Source organism: Girardinichthys multiradiatus, chromosome 5, assembly GCF_021462225.1.
Source record: "Girardinichthys multiradiatus isolate DD_20200921_A chromosome 5, DD_fGirMul_XY1, whole genome shotgun sequence".
NCBI classification, from domain to species: domain Eukaryota; kingdom Metazoa; phylum Chordata; class Actinopteri; order Cyprinodontiformes; family Goodeidae; genus Girardinichthys; species Girardinichthys multiradiatus.
In genome coordinates this window covers 33,657,149-33,680,891 of record NC_061798.1, presented here as the reverse complement: position 1 = coordinate 33,680,891, position 23,743 = coordinate 33,657,149, and the positions used below count along the sequence as shown (strand labels likewise).

Here is a 23,743-nt window from a genome sequence, read left to right as displayed (position 1 = left end):
AAACATCCTAAAATAAAAAATAAAAATGACCCATTATTAAAAAACAGCTCCTTGCCATAATAACATTTGTTTAAAGTGTATATTGATGAGTTCATGGTACCAACAATGGTAGTTCTAACAGTAAAATTAACTCTTTAAATCCTGCTGACAGTTCTTGGTGATTGCAAAGGTTCATCATCCCTGACCTTTTCTCTTCGTGACGTTTTGTGTTGACATGCCAGTAAAACTTGTGTGTAGCAAAATGTAATTTTGTGAGAGTAGTCCAACTTAATTTTAGATTTTCAGAAGACTTTACCTATTAATTTCATTTGGTTCTGATCCGTTGAACCGGTTCACTCAAACTCATTTTAGCTCTGAACGACCACCTGTTGGTAAATAATGTAATTATCGGAATCATATAACCGCATTTCCTTACAGCAGACTTTTACTAGTAAGAAAATACTTGATAGCCAAAGCGGGTACGAAACACCTTCAGACAGACTGGTTGTTATCGAATCCGAAAAGTTCGGGACGATTGACGACGAACCGTACAGAATCACAAAACAATTGTGTCCGATAATGGACGCAGCGTCTGCGCATGACGTCACTGGAGTGGTAGGGCAGCCGCGTGTTGCGGGGAGAAGAAGAGGAGGAGGAGGATCACCTCCATAAGTTGACTTTGCTGCTTTAGGGAGTTCGGGTTTTCTCATACCCACCAAGAGCCGATTAAAGACTAAGGAGGGGACGGCTTGACTTGTGCTGAATCCAGTAACTTGTGTCCACGGGTCATGGCCGGTTCCGTGTAGCGGAGCGGGCGTTTTATTTCGGGCGGATTCCCGGAGTTTGTGCGCTTGCAGCCGAGCGCAGCTCTCACTGCGGCTCCAAAGGGAAACCATATCTGGTCAAAGTATTCGTTGCTGTCACCCAGTAGAGCCGAACTGCTATTAATAGCGCCGGAGGAGGTACGTAAATTAATGCAAAAGTTACTGTCTGCGTGCAATAAAGCAGTCAAATAGGTGCAAATGCTTTTCTAGTTGATAGGGTTGATTTTGCATGGAGAAAACAAGTTTCATTTAAAGTACCATGGCTTCAGGAGAGCTGATTGAAAGTGTCTGAAAAACAATGTTATACGGCAGATGTATTTTAAGAGTTTTTTGTTTTTTTTTCTTATGAAACAGATTTGCGGTGTTTATAGAAATAAAATATTTCACTCCACAACAAACTGCAGTACACCAGCAGCTATTATTTTCATTTTGAGTCTTGGTAAGCTCATCGTTTCTCGTTGAAAAATAGCATATTTGCCTCAGACTCGTTGTTTCATATTGATTATTGGTTTAACGTCTAAAATAATAACTAAATTATATTCAACTCTAAACTTAAGAGTGTACTTTTAAAAGCAAGCCTAACCACTTGCATATAACGAATGAGATGAGGTAACCTTGATGAAACATGACATTTTGACTCCTGAAGACGTCCAAGGAAGCGCTCAGTAAGTTTACATTAAACTCACAATACAAGTAAGAACACATGAGCCCATACCTGTCTCCAAAATGGACAAAACACAGACATGAAGAACTTTAGTGTCTTCAAGAAACAAATCGGTACAATGTGTTTTGCAAAAGTTGGTGGTTTGTGCAGAATTTATTTTTCATTGCTGTCATGATGTCATTTATTTTAATGCCAGGTGTGTATCTGTAAAGTAGACACTTTCATGCAGAAGATAACCACTTTTTGTGCATCTCTTATACATGTGTTCACATGTAGCTAACTTACCCAGACCAGTTGTCGCTCAGCTGTTTTCTACAGTCACTTCAGAAATCTGTACAATTCAACAGCTGAAGTCATAGTGGTGCTGCGGAGTATTGGGGCCAGACTAAGAAATATCTTTTGGGAAATCACGAGAATAACGTCGTTTTCTTAAGCATTTAATGGTCTATTTAAGATATTTTGATGAAAAGAGTTTATTGATCTCGATAGCAGAGAAACACAAAGCACTGGTAAAACATGTTTTACACACTGTGACTGAATGTCACATTCGGTTTGGGATTTTATTTCTGTGTTGAACTGTTCTTTCCCCATTTTGAAATGATACAACAAACAACGTCCAATTTTAAAAACAGAAACCTAGTGTGCAGGTTTGAACTTAAAGTGGATTATCTCTGTACATGCACAAATGAATACACTTCCTTAGAAAAGTGACAGAAAAACTACACACTTTCTGTTTTCACCAACAAGCTGCTGTTACTTTCTGCCTGAATGCTTATTTCAGAAATGACAGTTGATTTAAATCGTTTGGTTTACCTGGCAGGGATCCACCTTTCAAGAGGAGAAATTGTCAGACGAGACAGTTATTTGTCCACAGTGACATAACGTGTGTTTGGCTCAGTCAAAATGAGGCTTTCAAGCCTATGAAAACTGTACAGTGTGTCAAGCATGGTGGTGGTTACATCATGCTGAGGGTTAGTTTAGCTGCCAGTAGCACTGGTGCATTGCACAAAGTTAGTTGATAATGAAGATGGAGTATTGCCTCCATGTTCTTCAACGTCACTTCAAATCAACATTTTCATGGCTGATACTTAGAAATGGTTGCTTGTTTTTATAGGACCGTGATCCCAAGCACTCAACAAAATTGATTTGGGAATGAAGCAGGATAACCTTAAACCTCTGGAATGGCCTTAACCTCATGCCTGTTGAAAATTTGCTCACTGTGCTCAGAAGGCAAGTCCTTGCCAAGGTACCAAGCAATTTTGATAGACTCTACTGATAATACAAGTGGACAAATATCCTGCTAAATGCCAAAAGCTTGAGGATGGCTACACAAAGTGTTTTCTTTGCGACTTGCTAAGGGACATTTAACCAAAATGTAATGGGGGGGTTTATGTATATTTTTGATGTTCAATATATAATTTTGACCATGTGTGAAAAAGAAAATCTGGAATAACACTAAGTTCTTGTTTTGGAAATTCATTACAATTGTTTGTTGTGTTGTCAGCCCACACCGAAAAAAAGCATTTGTTGAAATGCATATTAATAGGACCAAAAGTAACATTGACACTAATGAATGTATTTAAAGATTTCCACTGTGCTGCACTGAGGATGCAGCTCCAGGAATGTCATTAAAAGCCATTTCAAACCAAGACCAGGTTTGAAATAATAAAAAAATAACATTTTAAAGCTTAATTTGTCATCTAAGAGATCTCCTTTTGATTCTTTTCCCTTTTTTTATTTGGATTAATCTGAAGTCTTCCAGCAGTGCTTTTTATTCTCAGGTCAGTTTCTTTTGAAAGCCTTCATTGACAGTAACAAGACAGGAAAGGAGCCGACAGAAAAGGGGGGAAGACATGCAGCAAAGGTCTTAGGATCGGGGATTGGAAATCGAACCCAGGAAGGTGCGATGAGAACTATAGCCTCCGTATACGGGGGCGCCCTCCCTACCGCAACACAGTGCAACACCCCGTTTGTAGGCAGTCTTAAGACATTTTGCAGAAAGTACACAAGTCTCTCTTCCTGCTTGGTTTTTCTGCTAATTGAAGGTCTGCAAAAGCTTTTAACGCCTCTGATTACTGGGAGTTTTACTAAAACATTTCTGTATTTCATATAAGAAAAACACTCAGTAAAACAGGCTGCTGATAAACCAGTTACTCTTTTAGTGGGATAAATGTATTAAAAATTTCAAATCTACATGGTACCTTTTTGTTTTTACTTTCTGTGGGTCCTGTTTTGAAACTGAACATTGTAGAAATTCAGATACAGACAAGGGGTCTGTTTGATATCACCATAGCAGGCCTGTGTCTTCCAATAGACTTGCAGACAGTGTTATTTGGACTTCAGCCTAGTTCTTGATCTTATGTTTTGGTAACGTGTCCCATCACTGATCCCGGTTAAAGCAGAACAAAATAAAGGCGCGTTTGACCTCCTGAGGATGGAAAAACACCTGCTCACATACAGAAAAAAAAGAACAATTTGCACCATAAATGTACTTATTTAATGCAAGATTTAATGCAAGATTTTGGGCTTAATTGTAATGTATTCCAGGTTCTGAAATGATCATGTAGGGCTGTGATGAAGACATTTATCAATGGCAAGAAAACACGTGTCCAGTTTCACTTTGTACGTTATCTCTGTCCAGTTCAACAAAGAAGTAAACCAGTAAAATCCTACACTACAGGTGAAAAGTTTTGTATACACTTTCTTACTTAATGGGTCTCTTTATTTTCATGACTATTTACATTGTAGATTCTCACCAAAGGAAACAAAACTGTGAATGAACAGATATTATATAGTAAAAGAATAGTGTGAAATACCTCTAAACATTTTTATATTTTAGATTCTTTAAAATAGCCACATTTTGCTTTGATTACTGCTTTGCTCTCTTGGTATTCTCTCCATGAGCTTCATGAGGTGGTCACCTGAAATGGTTTACCAAAGAGTCTAGAAAGAACTTCCTAGAGGTTCATTGAAAGACCGCCAAAGGTTAATATTTCCTTTATTATGGCAAAGGGGGGCTACTTTAAGGAATCTAAAATATAAAACATAATTAAAGTTATTTTCTAATTTTCCGTTTGTTACATAATTTCATATGTGGTCCTTTACAGTTTTGATTCATTCAGTGAGAATCAACGTACAGTGTAAATAGTCATAAACATATAAAAAAAACCATTAAATGAGAAAGTGATTCTAAAACTTTTCACCAGTATTGTAAATCCACTTTAGTTGTACCTTAAGTTTGAAGCTAATAATTTGTTCAAAAGAGCAAACAGCAATTTGGACTTTTCTCATCTTTCAGTGGTGTAGTTGTTTATTTGAACACTGTTATGAACCTTTAAACTTGCTAATCATGTTTGCATTGGAGTCTTATTTTTAGATATGTCGATGATTATTTAGAGAGCAAATGGAGGTAGGTGGTGCTGAGCCACCAATGATCTTCCTGTGTGAAACACATGCCGAAAACAAAACATGAAACCATTTTCAGGTCGCCTGCTGGAAACGTTAGAGTAGTAGTGGTCACTTAAACTCCTAAAGGATTTTTGCTGGAAATGCTTTGCAATGTCAGTTTTCAGTTCATTTCAGTAGTTTCACACAGGAAGATTACAAAGGCCACACCCTCTCCATCTTCCATTTTCCATGTAAATATTCATTTGCTTCTCAATAAATAACAAGCCAATGGAGATGTAATGATTGAAAGGTTCACAAAACAGTGTTCATCTAAATCATAGACCTGCAACCGTTACAGTACAAAGAGCCATGCCCTCAGTCCAGCTAAATAAAACCTCTTTAGAGCCTCCAATGTGATCAAACTTGAAAATGAGATGAATGTGAAATCACATTTTTATATTGGTGCATGCAATATTAGCTACTCTATGACTTCTATTCTGCCAAAATAATTGTTATTAATGTGTTATAAAATAAAAAGGCAGAAATATGAAGGCCATAAATCCCTCCTCACTTTTAGCTGCCCTACCATCCCTCACAGTTTGAACACTTTGGTGCCTTTGTTCTCATCTTACCCCTGAAGTGGGGATCACCGAGGTGAGTAAAATCCCTAACATTAACACCTAGTGATGCAAACTCAATGTATTGAGGGTCTGTTTAATTGACTTTTGCATCCTACTGTTAAATTACCATTTTCCTTTCTTTGATCTTTCTAGAGCACAGGTCTTTCATCAGTATTTTTTCTGTCTGCTGTATTCATTGATCCCATCATTCTAGATATCTTAAAATTAGGTCTGGATTCTTCAGCTTGCCTCGTCTTTCTGATTTTGGGAGGTTGTCGGGGTGAGGACACAGTGCGAATGTGTTTTACCAATATATAAAAAGTTACAACTTTTAAGATAAAATTTTATATAATTTCCAGTTTCGCTTCGAGAGCTTCCGGATGAAGCGGAAGGCGACGAGTATGAGTAATTTCCAGTTGTTTAACCTTGAGTGTTTTTTTAAATTAATTAATTTATTTTACATATATGCTGTTTGTTTCCAGGTGTACGGTTCTTCATGTCGTTGTTAAAGAAGGAGATGGACAAGTATAGGGACATAGACGAGGACGAGCTGCTGAAGAAGCTCTCAGAGGAGGAGCTGCAGCGGTTAGAGGATGAATTAGAGGAGCTTGATCCTGATGTAAGTATATAATGCCATAGTCTGTTTCACTGCAAAGTTAGTGGGTCATGCTGTGTTAATGGAACCATTAATATAATGCACTGCAGGAAAATTAACACACTGCAGCTTTGTTGTTTTTCTTTTTTACTAGATTACCGTAGGGTGGATATGTTCATTTCTATCAGAAAAACTTCCAACACACTCTGAAAAAAGTATGACATTTGATTTTAGTAAATTCCAGTTCTGGATAAGAAAGAAAAAATAGGTACATTTCTAGACTTTCCTATCCTACTGTCTAAATGCTCTGTCTTTCATTTCTCCCTCATGTCCTTCCTGCTTTCGCTCTTTCTCTGCTGCCTTCCTTTTCCCCTTCCTTTCTCACTGCCTTCAAGCCATCCTTCCAGAAAGCCTGACCACTGCAAAATATCTGCCACAAAATCTTAATGAATTTTTATATTTCATAGTAGACTGGAGCTGTAGAAATCTGAGAGCTGTAAAGTCTGGATTTTTAGAAAGTAACTATGTTTCAAAGTGACTCAATGACCTTATGCAAGTCATATCAGGCAAAAGTGACACCAAAATGTTCAACGTTTTGCTTGTTATCGTCCTGAGTTATTATAATACACAACTGAGAAGTAGCTTGCGTTTATATATTTTAACTGTTGGCGGTTTAGCTGTTTGGAAACGTTTGGAGCTGTCATTCAGCGTTTTCCCAGAATAGATAAATATTGGAAAGGGAAATGCACTTTGGAATTACATTTTGGATTGCAAAAGCAAATTTTGGGGTGTTTTTCCACATTGTGTGGACACCAGATACAGCCACATATTTCAATGTATTTGATTATGATAAACCAACACTAAGTAGAGCATAATTGTGAAGTGGAAAAAAGGATGCATAGTTTTAATTTTTTTAACAAATAAAAATCTGAAAATGCGGCAGACATTTGTAAATAAGCCACAGTTTTCAGATTTTTGTTTGTAAGAGAACTTTTTCTTCCACACCGTAATTACTAACTTCTCTGTGTTGATGGATTTAATAAAATGGCAGTAAAATACATTGTAGTTTGTGGGTTAAATGTGCCAAAATATGAAAAAGGTTTGTGAATACCTTTGCCAGTCAATGTATTTTAAAAGATTTCTAAAATTATAAACAGCTTTAATGTAATATACAACTAAATCAGTCATTTAAATCTGAACAACTCTGAATTAAATTGGATTTTAAACACACAAATGTAGCATAATGTTGAAGTGGGGCAAACCCAAGTGCAGAAGTAAAAAAAAGGTTTTTATTTTAAGGATTATTATTCTTGTTGTAGTGTATAAAGCTGCAGAAAATACAAGCCATCATGGGTGATTGCTTTGTCTTTGTGCTAATCCAATTTCTGCATGCACTGACAGAACTGTTACTTATCATGAGCTATGGTTGTGATGGGAGCTATATTAGCTTACAGATGGATGTCGCACTGCCTATAAAGAGACAGGAGTCCCCCTCAATGCCAAGGGGATGACTGGAATGGTTTAACGTGTAGAACTGTGCGTGTGTTAGTGAGACTGATGCCAGCAGTGAGCAACTGCAGGGGCTTCTATGACGTAAACAGAAGATGCAGTGTGTTTGCGTGCACGCTTGGATTGTTTGTGCCTGTGGGTCAGGGCTTATACAACAGTGAAGTGCCCGTTTGATGTAACATAGAGAGATGTCCTGCATCACTTCTAGTAAAGCCTCTGAAAACCTCCCAAGTAGGACAAAAAAAAGCTTGCCTCTACCAGCTGTGCTTTGATTGAACACGAGTACAATAATACAGTCATCAGGAGAACATTAAGTACATGTGTTCCCTCATTTTTGGACCCTTGAGCTTAGCTTGGCTCTTTGTTTTTATATCTACTAAAACATGTTGCTTTCTTTACTTCTGCTGATACCTGCTGCTCGTATCTGTAGGTTAATGCTAATCAAAAGCACCTTTACTTGTTAGCTAGCATTATAGTTATTGATTATAGTTTAATCAGTAGTCTTTTTCATCACGATGAAAGCTAGATGAAAACATGACAGAAGCTACCCTCAATGACTGAAACTATGGCAAAAATTATTTACATCTTCAATAAATGGGACAAAAATGTCGAAGGAGATGAAATCCAATCAGATCAAAGTTTAATCATGTTGAAAAGGTTGACCTAGTTTGGAAAATAAGCAATGAGAATAAATCTTGTTAAGAGGTAGAAAGTGTATGAGCTGATATATTTAACAGCAACATCTTATTTGCAGCAAATGTGTTTAATATATTCCATATGTTTATTCAGGTTGAAAAAACCAAATGGAAAAGTTTAATTTACATTTTTATTTTTTAAATCTGATCATTTTAGCTTTTCAAATGATATATTCTGTACTAAAGTTTCACATTGTTGCATGTCTGACACTGCTTCCAATCTTATGAAAAACTAATCTAATGGAAAATTTGTTTTTGTACAAACATACAAATTTGTATGTTGTGTTCGAAGCACATCCTATTTATGATTTTTGGTTGTTAAAACTTGACAAAGGAAATTAAAATGAAGCTGTTTTAAATAACAAAAGTCTGTTTCTCTCTGTATTGCAAAATACAACTTTGTTTTCATTTTAGTGATAAAAATATTATCTTGGTGTAGAGAAATTATTTCCTTTAAGATGTGAGGGGCAGTAAAAATGTAAATATTTTAGTTTGCTAAATTTCCAATAAATGTATTTCACTATAATTAAGATGACTATACATAACTAAATTGTGACTAAAACTAATTGAAACTTTAATCAAAACACTAATCCTAAGATTAAATTAAAATGTGGTAACGATAGGATAACTTTGAGTAACAATGCTACGTTTTCAGTTTTTCCACAAACCTTTAAAACGAAAAGGTCTGATCAAATCCATTTTATTGATCCTCGTGCTACTAAAATAAGACCTCACAAATAGTGATGTGTGTCACATTTTTATTTCTCCACACCAAAGTTTTCTCAAAAATTCACCTCAATTTTCTTTCTTGTGAGGAAAATGTGTAGCAACCTTCTGTCACCAGCAATGCACAGCAACGGGTAGGAGAGGGGAAACACTGCGCTACCCGATGCTCTATAGAGCTGGGGAAAACTCCAGCAGTCTCTCTGGCATTACACATCTCTTATTAGACAGAATCATACTGGTTTTGAAATCATATTTTTTAAAACCTTGGTAAACCTTGATACCAGGAACTGACTCATGCATCTTGCTGACGAGCTTGGTGACACATTTAGCTGTGTAAGATGAGAAAAAGAGATTGTACTGTTGTTAAAAATAAGTTGGGAATGAGGTCTGTCATCTACAACTGAGAGCACCAAAGGAAGATTGGCAGGAATAGTGTGCCATTCACTGACTGTAAATTGCCTTGGGAAGTTTGCTGCACTGCTGTTGTTCCTTTCATGCTTTTAATTATAGGAACAACCCTGAGGATAAATTGTCGGGCAGAAAGAAAGGCAGACTGAGAAATATGGAGACCTGCGAGTGCTGAGAGCCTTGATAAGATATGAAGCTATAAGTAGTGCCTCCAAGAGCTCTGGTTTTCTCTGTTGATTCGGGTTGAAAATAACTAATGGGCTGTAATGTTCTGGGAAACTCCTTGATCCTTCTGCTGGGCAGGAGAAAAGATAAAGATTGATGGGGAAGTTGCATTTACCAGTACCATAATATCTGTTATATATACTTTTATAAACGTAGTCTTTCTGGAAGCTTGCTTTTCTTTTTCTTTTTGGATGGACATTGGTTTGTAGTTAAGCTTTACAAAATGCCAGTTTTCTACTATCCATGTCTGTCCAACTTTCTGTTCCCTATTTTGTTTGTTAAAAAAGAAAATACCTTTCCAACACCTCACAAATTGAGTCAAAATGTTACTTTCCAATTAGCAGTATTACAATGAAGGAAATAAATGTTTGAAAATTAACATTGAAACCTACAGATGGGAGTGTATTTTTAATCTGATGTTGGATTGTTTTAAGGGTTGCAGGGATGGGCCACATTGTGCACTGATTTCAGAATCTGGCAAACTAAATAAACAACGTCTGTTCACCTGTCAGAGTCATCCTCAATAGGTTGACTGTGTGAAAAGTTAATAACTGTTTTTGTGTGTCATATTGAGGGTATCTATCAACTTTAAATATAATTGTTCCTTTCTAGCAACGCCCTCTGGTCTGGTTTGTTAAATAGATACACCGATCAGAATTGTGTGACTGATTTCAAATTTGAGGCTTTTTGTAAAGTTTTCACCGAGAGGAATGGATTTTAGCAGATTTCTTTTTAAGAACTATATTATAAAACATTTTAGAGCAGCATTCAATGTATTTTTTTTTCTAGTCTTCCTTGTGTGAGCAGTCATTATTTATTTTTAGGAGCAGAAGTGTTATGTTGAGTGTGTGAGAACAGTCTCTGTAAATCCAAGTTTTCAGAACATTTTAAGGCAAAGACAATGACATAAATGAGGAGGAAAGGTCAGCTCAAAATGACAAAACAGCATATTGGCAGTACTTTGTCCAGCCTTCCTGTTACCTACTGAAAGTGTTGCTCTCTCTCGTGCTGATGCAGCCTGAATGCACCAAAGACATGTCTCAATGTGTCATAGAAAATAATTTCCTTTTAAGTAGCTGCGTTGGGGGACTTTCCACTTCAGATTTTCTGAGGTCCAAGTTTATAAAAGAAGAATATCCTGTGATGTCAAGTTCAGTTGTCGGCATGGCTGTGAGCCATCTATCTGAGATGCTATTAACATAGCATTTCTGATAGTTTGCATCTCCGTTAAACCAGTGGCACACATTTTCACTTGTAAACATGTTCCTTTTGTGTTTGAATGCAGAAAATAGAGAGAAATATAGTTTTTTTTTTTTTTTTTGCCAATTGTAGTTGGCACCAAACCAAATAGGAAATCACACTTTTCCAACTTGCAACCAGAATGAGCTCAACTCAGGTGTGACGTCTTTCAAAGCTCTGAGCTCCGACTCGTGAGACAACTCGAACACAGCAAAAACATCTGAGCTTCTTCTGACTTTAGGTCAAACACCTTAGGGTTGTCAGTACAACCTGGTAGCGCTCACTATGGTGCATTCACTGATCAAATAAAAACAGGATTTTTGAGTTCTCAACTGATTGGGTCAAATTTTAAAACAATATGAATTTCCTTCTTTGCCTAGAATGCATTGTTGCCTGCTGGTCTTCGACAGAAAGACCAGACCAAGAAAGCACCAACAGGAACATTTCAGAGAGACAACCTGCTGGCCCATCTGGAAAAACAGGCTAAGGAGCATCCTGACAAAGAAGATCTGGTGCCTTTCACCGGCGAGAAGAGAGGTAGGGACCAGTATTTCCTGTGAGAAACCATTATTAGTAATCATTGTACATTGGTAAAGCCGATTTCTTTGAATTTTGGATTTTAATCATAAAGAACAAAACGTTTAAGGATGCTGACCTATTTTTTGGGAAATAAGTCCTTTTTGCACCATTGCTTTTCAAAACCTGTTATCTAAACCTGCTAATGTGATAAACGATCATTACATTTGATAAAAATGCACAGCACAAAATCTAATGCTGAAAAATACTAGTTTCTATTTTAATGTCGCCTAAATAATAATGGATTTTTTTCTGTTTCTCTGTCTGAAGGCACTGAATCCTTAGTTGGAGAGTTACAGTTAGTTGACTTTTAGTTACAGAGATGACAGAAATCTGATTTTGTATTGCTTTAAATTAAAATTATGTTTCTTCCTAAAAGTTGAATGGTACCACTTCACCATTGGACTTTTCATCTTAGCTTCAGTCTCAGTTCAGTTGTAAAAGCTCAGTTATTGTAAAAACACTTCCCTGACAGTGCAGCTCCAGTTTAACATACTTTACTTCACTTGTAGTGAAATGCTTTGTATTAAAACCTTTCCCACCAATGACAGGCAAGGCTTTTGTGCCTAAAAAGAGGGTGGACCCCATCATTGACAACGTGACACTAGAGCCGGAGCTGGAGGAAGCTCTGGCCAGTGCTTCTGATGCAGAACTCTGTGATATTGCAGGTAATGTGTCCTGACACAGATTCCCTCTAAAATAATACTTTAATTTCTTGCAGCGTACCACTGAGTGCGTTAAAATGTACCCCACTTACTCACTAAATAATATAAAGGTGTCTTCACCTTTTCTAGCCCTTGTTTTCCCTCATATTAATTCTGTATTTCTTCATTTTCTTTAGCATTCCTTTCATCTCCCCTCCTCATTTACCCCTTCATCTCTCCATTGATTTCATCATTTTCTCCCCATCTTCTACTTCTGCTGGATCTCTTTATCCATTAACTGAACAACATCCTGGGTATCTAATGACGCCACACTGTGTTTGCATGGAATATTTCAGGATCCATGTCATGCTAATGAGGTCCTTTGTTATCAGAAGGCAAGAGTATGTTGACTAAAACACTGCATCCTTGCCAATTCATCATAGTAAATATTTCTATTAATTGCTACTAATTTGTTGATGCATGAACAAAGCATGTCTGACATGCAAAAAATCTGCCTCTGATCAGTTTGTCCCTTCGCCTATTGGTTCCCCTGTTTCATACCAATGCATTAACATTTCATTTCAACGTACATTTCATACCTACAGTTAAGCCCAAAATTATTCATACTGATGTCATATTTAGGTCTAAACTAATAGTTTAATTTTAGCAACATGTTTCTTCTGACTGGAAGTAATTGTAATGTTGTGAAGTGGCCCAGCCAGAGGCTGGACCTGAATCTGATCTGTGGAAGTAGCTAAAGATCAGGGTGATGGCAAATAGGCTTTCCAACCACAAAGATCTGGAGCTCATCACCAAAGACAACTCATCAAAGTAAAAGTGGAAACATGCAAAAATGCTGGCCAGCCGTTATAAGATGTGCTTCATAGCTTTTTCATGCTAAAAATGCTCAATGTTGTATAATGTGTTATTCATCTTGTCTGTCTGCCTATCCATTCATCTGTTTATTGTCTGTGTTTTGTTAAAACCTTAAAAATACGGTTAAAAAGGATGGAGCACTTTTGAAAGTGTCTGGATAAGCATGGAAAATTGAACAAGTTTTGAAATCCTGTTCACTCTTATCGTGAATAGTATAAAGTGGTTTGGCTTTTTTATGGGTTCAAGGGTTGATTTAACATTGTTTAAAATTCTTTTTATTTTGCTGTCTTGTGCTTTTCAGCTATATTGGGTATGCACACCCTAATGAGTAACCAGCAGTACTACGAAGCGCTGGCCAGCAGCACCATAGTCAACAAGCAAGGCCTCAACAGTATGTAAAACACACACATCTGCTCATGCAGAACATACTCACTTGAAATTTATTGAATTGTATAGAAACATTCGTGACAGGATTGGTATTCAACTGACACAAACACACATGTGTAGTGTTTGGCAAATACTACATTGGCCGCGAAAAAGGCTGACAGGAGCAGGGTTGTATTTAAGTGAAATAATCACAACCAGGCAGAATGGAAGCTTACTTAAAAAAAAACAATTATCTGTAGCTTTTTTAAAGCTTTTGTTACAGACTAAAATAGAGTTCCACATTTCTTCTTCTGGGAAAAAGTGTCTGTTGAGTCATCTTGTTTGTTTAATTTTATAAACTATTGTACAGATTTTTTTCCTTCTAGCATTCAGAGCCACACACATTAAAATCCATTGTATATCTTATGAGGGAGGCTCATTGGGTTTGGTCTTCCTCAGCTTTAAACAGTGTGAGAGCTTAAAACTTCAAAATGTATTCAAACAGATAAGCATATACATTTGTGAACTGCCAATAAGTAATACTGTTAGTCGCTAAGTTTTTAAGATGAATAGTGATGAATTGGGAACATGAAGATTCTTGAAATTAGCCATTATTGGCTTTTTCACCCATTTTTGTGTGGTTGTCATTTTGTCAACAACTTTTTCTTACATAAGTAAAAAAAAAAGACTTTGCTGTAATGTGTGTTTTTTGAAGCATAATGTATTCTTTGAGTAAAGAATGCATTATGTTTTGTTTAACAATAACCATTTTCATTTCCCAGCAGAATAATTGCTTTACAGCAACAACAGTTATACTTGTGTTGCTTGCCAGGTGTGATCCAGTGCACCCAGTATAAACCTGTCCCCGACGAGGAGCCCAACGCCACTGATGTTGAGGAAACGCTGCTGAGGATAAAAAAGAATGATCCTGACCTGGTGGAGGTCAACCTCAACAACATAAAGGTGAAAAGATTGCGTCACCTCAATAAAAATCAAAATACTATACGATTTTCAGAATCAGAATTCTTTATTTGTCATTACTCCACATGGGTGCAACGAAATTTCCAAAAACAGAATAAAACATTGCAGGCAAGTAGTGCAAATTAAAGAAAATAAATATTAAAACGTTTAAAAAGTTATAAGTTATAAAAAGTTATAAAAAGACTGTGCAGGTGGAAAAAATATATACAAGAATATTTACAAGTTGTTCAAGTATTGCACATGAGGCAGCATATTGCACTTAGTGTTAAAATAAATTTTACAGAATGTATTTACTGTTTATGTCATTATTGATAGTAACAGTTGTTACAGTGTACATGAGGCGTTCAGGGCAACAACAGCTTTGGGAAAAAAGCTGTTTTTCAGTCTGTTTGTTTTTGTCCTAATTGCCCTGAAATGCCTCCCAGAGGGGAGCAGTTGAAAGAGACTGGGGTGTGAGGAGCCCCTGATGATGCTGCGGGCTCTCCTGAGCCAGGTGTCCCAGTTTGCTCAACAGCCGGCTCGGGATGATGGTGTTGAACGCCGAGCTGAAGTCCAGGAAGAGCAACCTCGCGTAGGTCCCTCGCTGCTCCATGTGGGTCAGCATGGTGTGCAGAGCGGTGATGATGGCATCCTCCGTGGACCGGTTGGCCCTGTAGGCAAACTGGTGGGGGTCGAGTGGGGGGCAGGTGTGAAGTGATATGACCCCATACCAGTTTCTCGAAGCACTTCATGACGATGGGCGTGAGTGCTACTGGTCGGTAGTCATTCAGGCTGGTGATGTTAGTCTGTTTAGGCAGTGGGACGATGGTGGAGGACTTCAGGCAAGGTGGGATGAAGCACTGGGAGAGGGACTGGTTAAAGATGGCGGTGAAGATCCCTGCCAGCTGGTCTGCGCAGTCCCTCAACACCCTCCCAGTCACCCCGTCGGGTCCAGCAGCTTTGCGCGGGTTCACTGCCCTCAAGACTCTCCTCACCTCCTGTGTCTCCACAGTGACGGTCTGGTTGTTGAGGGGTGTAGACTGCAGTGTGGACCCCGCTGGTGGTTCAACCTCGAAGCGGGCGAAGAAGTGGTTAAGCTCCTCTGCCGGTGAAGCGTCCCCAGAGATCACGGTGGTGTTGCTGGATCTGTAGTTGGTCAGGTGCTGAAGTCCCTGCCACACCTGTCTGCTGTTATTGCTGCTGAAGTCGGCCTCGATCCTCTGCCTGTTGTCGACCATGGCCTCTCTGATGCCTCTCCTCAGCGCAGCACGAGCACAGCTGTAACGCTCCCCGTCTCCAGACCTGAAGGCGCTGTTTCTGTCCCTCAGCAGTGTCTTGACATCCTTGTTCATCCTTGTTTTAAACTTCGGTGTGTAATATTTACAAACTGACTGTTTTAAAGACACATAGAAAATGTATTCTGTACATTCCACTGAAAAATCCCACTAGTTAATCATTTAAAAAAGACGTGAAATTTTTTTTTATAATAATATCCTGCAAATATATTATGAAAATGAAATATTCTTTAATTATATACTTTATTTATCTGTATAAAAATTAGACAACCTTCAGACTCTAAATGGGGTCACTATTGATTTCCCTGATAACTGAATTAAACTGCATAACAAGACATTTTGCTGTTTGGTGTTTTATAAATGAAGAGTTGGAAACCCTGATTGAACCCTTTGTAATGGTGAGATGTTAAATTTTTATACTTTGAACTATTTAAAAGTACTCGTTTCAGTTTTAAAGGGCATAAATGATAATCTTTGTTTTTTTTCAATTATGTTTTGGGCTTATAACACATGATAGTTATAATAATTTTTAATGCCTGAAATCAAGAAATACGTAAAACAGCAATTAAAAGGCAGTTGATAGTTGATAACGCAGCCAAAGAGTGATGATGTTATCAATGGGCTTCAGTGCATAATTCTATGGCCACCCAAGATGAAGTATCAATTGCAAAATCTCTAGTTTAAATAAAAGTTAATTACTTGAAGATTTACATGGCAATTTATCAAGTGAGGAAGAGGAACTCAGGAGACATGATCTAAGAGCAGCAGCTGGGAGATCTAACAGTGGAGCACCCTACGCAGGGATTTACAAGCACACTGTGGTTTGTGGCCAGGTCTACTTGTAATTTGCCACAGTGATAAATGTCCACTTGTGACAAAAACTGTATTTTGGAAAACTATAATTCTGGCAGCATTCAGGTAGACGTTGCAATTTCTTTTCCTAGTTTTGACCTGCATTGTTACTGCACCAGCACCTCCGTTTCTCCCAGTTGATTGCATAAAACATAGTGTTAGTGAATGTAGGCAACTGACAGACTCACTTTTCTATGGATAATTAGTCTGTTTTTAAATTGGTTTAACTACACGGCCGTATTGTGGCTGTCAAAATGTAGTCCCAGTCTTTTTCAATCTACAGTTGGGTTTCTCAAAAAGTTATTTCAAGTACATTTTACACACGGTATAGTTAATTATTCTGAAGCTCAGCCATTTTTCCTGTAAAGCAGAATTATTAGGGAAAGTAAAAGTGCTCCCTCCATTCCTTTCCATGTTGCCAATAAGTGGCCACATGTGCATTTAACATATTTCTGTTAAAAAGGGTTTTGTGCTGAGGAAACAATTATTTAATTTAAAATAGGTATTTTCTCCCTATGGTTCCAGATGACACCTCACCATCCATACAGTATATGATATGGATGAGTGCACACTAAAACAATGCATTTCTGTTTTAGAGGGGCATGACTCTAAAGGCTGTTTTTATGTTAGAAATGCATTTTTAAAAGTTATTATTAAGTTTTTAGGTCCTTCTTGCTCTAAAATATGAGTTGCTCTTTAATCACTGTTTTCCTTGTTACACAGAATATTCCCATCCCCACACTAAAGGCTTACGCTGAAGCACTGATGAAGAACACTGTGGTTGAGAGGTTCAGTATTGTTGGAACACGGAGCAATGACCCTGTAGCATTTGTAAGCCTTTCAGTATTTCACCTAAATAGACACAAAATATCAATTTATAGCAAATAGTTAACCCAGTTTGCGAACCAGAATAGTGTTTGCTATTTCTCCTCAGGCGCTGGCAGAGATGGTGAGGGTAAACACAACTCTGAAGAGTTTAAATGTTGAGTCAAACTTTATAACCGGGGCTGGAATCCTGGCCCTCCTCGAGTCACTGCAGAACAACACCACACTACTGGAGCTTAAAATCGACAATCAGGTACTGGCCAACTCTCGCATACCACTCTGTGGGCAGATTCAGTTTACACAAGCGGTCCATGCCACTTCAGCCTAATGCCTTGTAGATTGCGATGTGTCATACTGCATAGTTATGCATGAATGGCTCACTGGTTCACAATTTTTCACAACTTACCTTGCATTGGTGCTTTTTCTATATTAATTATTTAAATTAATATAGAAATATTAATGGAGAAAAAGTTACGTTTTCCTGCTATCTGAGCATTTGTTGTTTAGGAGAATGTTTCAGTGGGTGCTTATAATTTTTAAACCCTCTTCTTCTCCCTCTTTGCTTTGTTCACCCCTCCAAACTGTCCACATCCAGAGCCAGCCACTGGGAAACAAAGTGGAGATGGAGATAGCCAGCATTCTTGAGAAAAACACCACCTTGTTAAAGTTTGGGTATCATTTTACGCAACAGGGCCCGCGCCTGCGTGGCTCCAACGCTATGATGAACAACAACGACTTGGGTGGGTTTTGCACATCCACACCTTTGCATGTAGGATACATTAATTGCATCTTGGAAGATGGGTGTTTCAGCAAAAATAAAAGTTTTGATGCACACACTGCAATTGGTAAATGCTTAATGGTTGGGTTTGCTTATGTAACCCGTACAATCTCTCAGCAGTATTGCTTTTGGTCATTTTAGCTAAAGTGTATGTCAATGCTGCTGACACCGTATCTCCACTCTATCTGCTGGAGTCCTACTTCAATCAGAGTCTAAAAGCAGAATTGCAGTGATATCATCGGTTGGTAACTCAGTCGGGGCAGCCAATAAAAACAGTAACTTCCTAAGTTGTGACATAAGAACTATGAAAAGACAGAGAAGAGAACATAATGTAACAAGGAGAGGAAGGGTTTCCTGCTCTGCACATGGACAAATCATTTGATGGTTCATTATGTATGATGAGCTTGATTTAATCTTTATTGAATTAATTAACAAATACACTTTATAGGTTTGTAATTATAATTATTTGAGGGGAGTTTAAAGACAGTTTGTTTTGATGGTTTCATAATCGGCTCAATTTGTGTTTGGAACTCGTGTTTGCATCTGTCATTATTAACTATATTTTTCATCCACCACCACGTCATCTTTATAAAGCCCGGGTCGTCAGGTCAGAATCAGACGGCTCCTTTACCTTCACTCTGTCAGTTCCTGAGCTGGAGAGAGCCTTTGGAAAAAAGTTCAAGTCCAAGACCAAGTAAAACCAAAGCCACACATGTGAAACCCAGACTACTGTGTACAATCACTCTGCTTTCCCTTTCTTTTGTCAGTAACTCCTGGTCCTTTTCTACGCAGGCAGTTCTTCTGCCATCTTCTGTCCTACTTCTGAGCATTTCTGTTACTTTTCTGCAGCGCCTTCCGTGAATTCTTTACTTTTATTGATCTGGCTTTTGAAAGCTGCAGAAGAAGTCCACTCAATGATGCAACTTCTATATTTTTCTTCTTCTTTTGCTTTATTACTAATCTGCAGGACCCTATGGCTTTTTACTTAACTTTCCTATGGCACACTTGCTTTTAAGTTACATCTCATATAATAATATTCTTCCGATCTGGTGCAGATTTTTCCTTCTTTCTGTTCTCTGGATTTATTTGGTTCACTCTGTTCAGTGAGACATTCTCTTCTCTACCCAGTGTGCCAAAACTGGGTCACCCTCTGGAAAGACCAGAAGGGATGTATCTAGTCTTTCCAGGGGCTTCTGGGTCTTCTCCCAGTGAGACCTGTCTAAAAAATGTCTAAAGGGAGGAATCCAGGAGGCATTCTGATCAGATGCCTGAACCACCTCAACTGATTTCTTTCAAGGCAGACAACCTGGTGCTCTGCTCCGAACTCGCTCCAGGTGATGGAGCTTGTCACCCTAACTCTAAGGCTGACACTAACCACATCTAGTTCTTTTGGTTGTAATCCATATCTCATGTCTGTAGGTTAGGGTTATAACTTAGAAGGACAGGTAAATCGATAGCTTTGCTTTTTGGCTTGGCTCTTTCTTCACAATGACGATCGGCACAACATCTATATTCCTGCAGACATTGCCCCAGTCCATCTTTCCATCTCCTGTTTCATGCTACCATCAATGGTAAAAAAGACCCCAAGATACTTGAACTATTTGGTTGAGGCATAGCCTGATTTAATCCACAGTTTTCCGGTTGAGAACCATGGCCTTAGACTTGGATGAGCTGACTCTCAGCCTGACTGCTTTACACTCAGATTTAGCTGTTAATCTCTCCAGTGCATGTAGGTAGGCCATGACTTGAAGATGCCAACACTACCGTATCATTTACAAAATTCATTTCAGTTTCAATTCAGTTTATTTATATAGCGCCAATTCACAACACGTTGTCTCAAGGCACTTCACAAAAGTCAGGTACATACATTCCAATTAATCCTAACCATTGAACAGTGCAGTCGGAGTCAGTTATTTATTCAAATTGGATAAAAAGTTTTTCTATCTAAGGAAACCCAGCAGATTGCATCCAGTCAGTGACTTGCAGCATTCACTCCTCCTGGATGAGCATGTAGTGACAGTGGACAGTCACTGGCGTTGACTTTGCAGCAATCCCTCATACTGAACATGCATGTAGCGACAGTGGGGAGGAAAAACTCCCTTTTAACAGGAAGAAACCTCCAGCAGAACCAGGCTCAGTGTGAGCGGCCATCTGTCACGACCGACTGGGGGTTTGAGAGAACAGAGCAGAGACACAAAGAAAACAAAGAAGCACTGATCCAGGAGTCCTTTCTATGGGAAGGAAAAGTAAATGTTAATGGATGTAGCTCCTTTAGTCGTTCACCTAGAAAGAAAGAACATATAAACTCTGAGCCAGTTTTCAAGGTTAGAGTCTGAAAGAGAGCACAGATAATTAGCTATAGTAAAAGCTCGGTCAATTGCCATGTCTAGGAGAGAGAAAGGGTTAAACACTGAAAGACAGGGCCATGTGGATCATCGGTAGAGGGTGAGCATTAAGTTGTTGCCAGCAAAAGCTTGGACGATGCCCCTCTCCAGAAAGGTGTCACAGGTAGACACAAAGTCAGGCCAGGTGTAGCTTCTAGGAAGAGAAAAGAGAGAGAACATAAAGTTAAAAACTGAAATAACAGCAAATAATGCAGAATTAGAGAGTAGTGTGAGAATGTAGCGAAGAAGGTGAAAGTGGTCATTATGTCCTCCAGCAGCCTAAGCCTATAGCAGCATAACTACAGAGATAGCCTGATGGCCTCACGGTACCCATCAGACATCTCAGGAGTCCCACAAGCCAACCACAGCCAATAGGATTCCTTGTTCAGCTTGACAGCGTCCCTTACTGCCAGTGTCCACCACCGCGTTCAGGTATTTCCGCCGCAACAGGCACCGCAGACCTTACAACTGCAGCTATGGGCAGCAGCATCAACAACAGATGCGGAGAACGTGGTCCAATCGGACTCTATGTCTCCAACATCCCCCAGGGTCTGGTGAAAGCTCTCCCGGAGGTGGGAGTTGAATACATCCCAGGCCGGGGGCTCTGCCAGACATTCCCGGCAGACCCTCACTATGCGCTTGGGCCTGCCAAGTCTGTCCGGCTTTCTCCTCTTCCAGCGGATCCAACTCACCACCAGGTGGTGATCATTGGACAGCTCAGCCCTTCTCTTCACCCGAGTGTCCAAAACATGCGGCTGAAGGTCTGCGACACGACAACAATCAATCATCGACCTCCTGCCTAGGAAGTCCCGGTGCCAAGTGCGCTGGTGAACACCCTTATGCTTAAACATGGTGTTCATTATTGACAATCCGTGACTAGCTCAGAAATCCAATAACAAAACACCACTCGGATTCAGTTCAGGCAAGCCATTGCTCCCAATCACGCCTCTCCAGGTGTCACTTTCGTTTCCCACATGGGCGTTGAAGTCCCCCAGAAGTCTCCAGGAGGGGCACTATCCAGCACCCCCGACAGGGACGCCAAGAAGGCCGGGTACACCGCACTACCGCTTGGCCCGTAGGCTGAAACGACAGTCAGAGACCTGTCCCCAACCCAAAGGCGCAGGGATGCGACCCTCTCATCCACTGTGGTAAACCTCATCACAAGGCGGCTGAGCTGGGGGGCAGCAAGCACACCCAGCCCCAGCCCGCCGCCTCTCCCCGTGGGCCACTCCAGAGTAGAAGAGAGTCCGGACCCTCTCGAGGAGATGGATTCCAGAGGCCACCCTGTGCGCGGAGGCAACCCCAACTATTTCTAGTCGATATCTCTTGATCTCCCGCACAAGCTCAGGCTCCTTCCCCCCCAGCGAGGTGACATTCCATGTCCCTAGAGCCAGCCTTTGCACCGATCCCTCATGGTTCCCCTGCCGGTGGTGGGTCCACTGGGGAATGGCCTTGAATCTCTCGTTCAGGCTTGGCCCAGCCAGGTCCCATTCGGAGCAACCCAGCCACCGGGTGCTCTCCGACGAGTCCCGACCCCAGGTCTGGCTCCAGGGTGGGACCCTGTCTCCGCCGTACCGGGTTCGTCACGTATCTCGATTTTATGGTCCTCATGAAGGGGTCTTGAACCGCTTATTGTCTGACCTGTCACCTAGAGCCTGTTTGCCATGGGAGACCCTACCAGGGGCATTTAAGCCCCAGACAACATAGCCTCTAGGATCATTGGAGCACTCAAACCCCCCACTACATTAAGGTGGTGGTTCAAGGAAACCTTTTATTCAAATATTTTTCCTTTTTTACCCCCTTTTGGGTTGATCTGATCCTGTTCTTGTCAATGTGTCACATTTATCTTTGTTTTTTCTAAGTCTTTATTTCTCTCTTTTGGTCAAATTTAGTCTCATCTGATCAGAGCACCTTCTACAGCATGTTTGTTGTGTCCCCTTCATGGCTTGAGGCACACTGAAAATGAGACTTCTTATGGTTTTCTTTTAAACGATGGCTTAATTCTTTCCCCTTTTCCATATGACTAGATTTGTAGAGTGCGCATCTAATCATTATCCTGTTAAATTCTTCTTATTTTATACTTGTTTTTTTTGCAAGTGACTTGTTCTTTCTATCTACAGTAAGAAAGAGAAGGCTTGAGGGAGGACCCATCTTCCCCAAGTGTCGGACAAATGTGTAGAAACGATGGCTACTTCATCCTCCTCCAATCATCCATGATCTCCATCATCAGCCTCTTTATTGTTTGGTAAATCTTGTGAACATAATTCTGTTATTTTTTGCATCTGTAATGTGTATTTTTACAAATTGGCTAAGACTTCAAAAACTGCTGCTCTTTGTAAACAGCAACCAGGGATCAGTAATAAGAGTCATTAGTCATATTTTGACACTTCCTGATTGTGACATAAATGCAATGTTATTATTGGTGTTTCATAAACAAGTTGTGTTGCCAGTAGTGTTTTCTTTTCTATAAAGACAATGTTGACGTTCAGACACAAATTATAAAAATATACAGTAGCACAGTTTTAAAAATCTGAGGTGACACCCAATTTGTGTGTCAGATATTCCATTATGCATATTCTTTTGTGATTTAAAGTTTGTTATAGTGAGATGAGTCACTTTATATGTAATATATTTATTTGAGAACGACCTGGTAAAAGATTTAAATCTTTAAAAACAACTTGTATCAACTGCATCTGATGTGTAAAACTAATAAAAAAACAAAAACAAAGTGCTTTCGTAAATTATACAGCAAGGTGATGCAATATTGTGACTCCCTTTCTTTCTGACCTCAATGATATATCTGCTTTACAAAGAACAATGAACATTCAATAAAGAACAGAAAAATTGCTTTCTGTTAGCTGTGTAAAATGGAATAAAATAACAAACCAAAAAACGTATACCTTTACTAATGGATTTGGGTTACTCTTTTGGTTTGGTGATTGATTGTGGAGGGGGTGTTTTAGTACTTCCTCAAGCTAAATTATTTAGTGTATCTTTATAGAGCTGCAACTGGTTTATTACAATTTTTGAAACATCCAAAAAGTATTTTACAATTAAGATTATAGGGAGTCCCCTGTGTTTAAATTTCAGACTTCAAGATCATTTCAAAATTAACAGCAATATACTGATCATTGATGTGTCACATTGTAACTCAAAATGAAAAATGGAGGGTTATGCAACGAACTGAAAATTTATGAAAGTCTAAGTCACTGCTTTGTTACAGACTTGACATTACCTTAGGCCTCATTCAACAAATGTTAATTAAGGATGTAAACATTTGTAACAGTGCCCTAAATGTCAGGAAGCACTCAACTTT

At 39.1% G+C, this 23,743-nt stretch overlaps 1 protein-coding gene across 2 annotated transcripts; it reads left to right on the top strand.

Annotated features, from left to right (window-relative positions):
- Positions 1-607: 607 nt before the first annotated feature.
- On the top strand, positions 608-23,155 carry tmod1 (tropomodulin 1). 2 transcript variants are annotated; one of them, XM_047366008.1, is made up of 11 exons: positions 608-941; positions 5,957-6,093; positions 11,252-11,408; positions 11,999-12,115; positions 13,269-13,358; positions 14,166-14,296; positions 17,164-17,271; positions 17,375-17,518; positions 17,861-18,005; positions 18,638-18,737; positions 22,548-23,155. In XM_047366008.1, the coding sequence occupies exons 2-11, from the start codon at positions 5,971-5,973 to the stop codon at positions 22,564-22,566; spliced, it is 1,134 nt and encodes a 377-aa protein (XP_047221964.1). In that variant the 5' UTR covers positions 608-941; positions 5,957-5,970; the 3' UTR covers positions 22,567-23,155. The 2 variants fall into 2 exon arrangements, with proteins under 2 accessions (XP_047221964.1, XP_047221965.1); XM_047366009.1 differs by lacking the exon at positions 18,638-18,737.
- Positions 23,156-23,743: the final 588 nt, after the last annotated feature.

Excerpts from the sequence above, each read along its gene's own strand:
- tmod1 (XM_047366008.1), top strand. The coding sequence starts at position 5,971 with ATGTCGTTGTTAAAGAAGGAGATGGACAAGTATAGGGACATAGACGAG. Across the intron at positions 6,094-11,251 it reads TAGAGGAGCTTGATCCTGAT|AATGCATTGTTGCCTGCTGG; the intron begins GTAAGTATATAA and ends TTCTTTGCCTAG. Across the intron at positions 12,116-13,268 it reads AGAACTCTGTGATATTGCAG|CTATATTGGGTATGCACACC; the intron begins GTAATGTGTCCT and ends TGTGCTTTTCAG.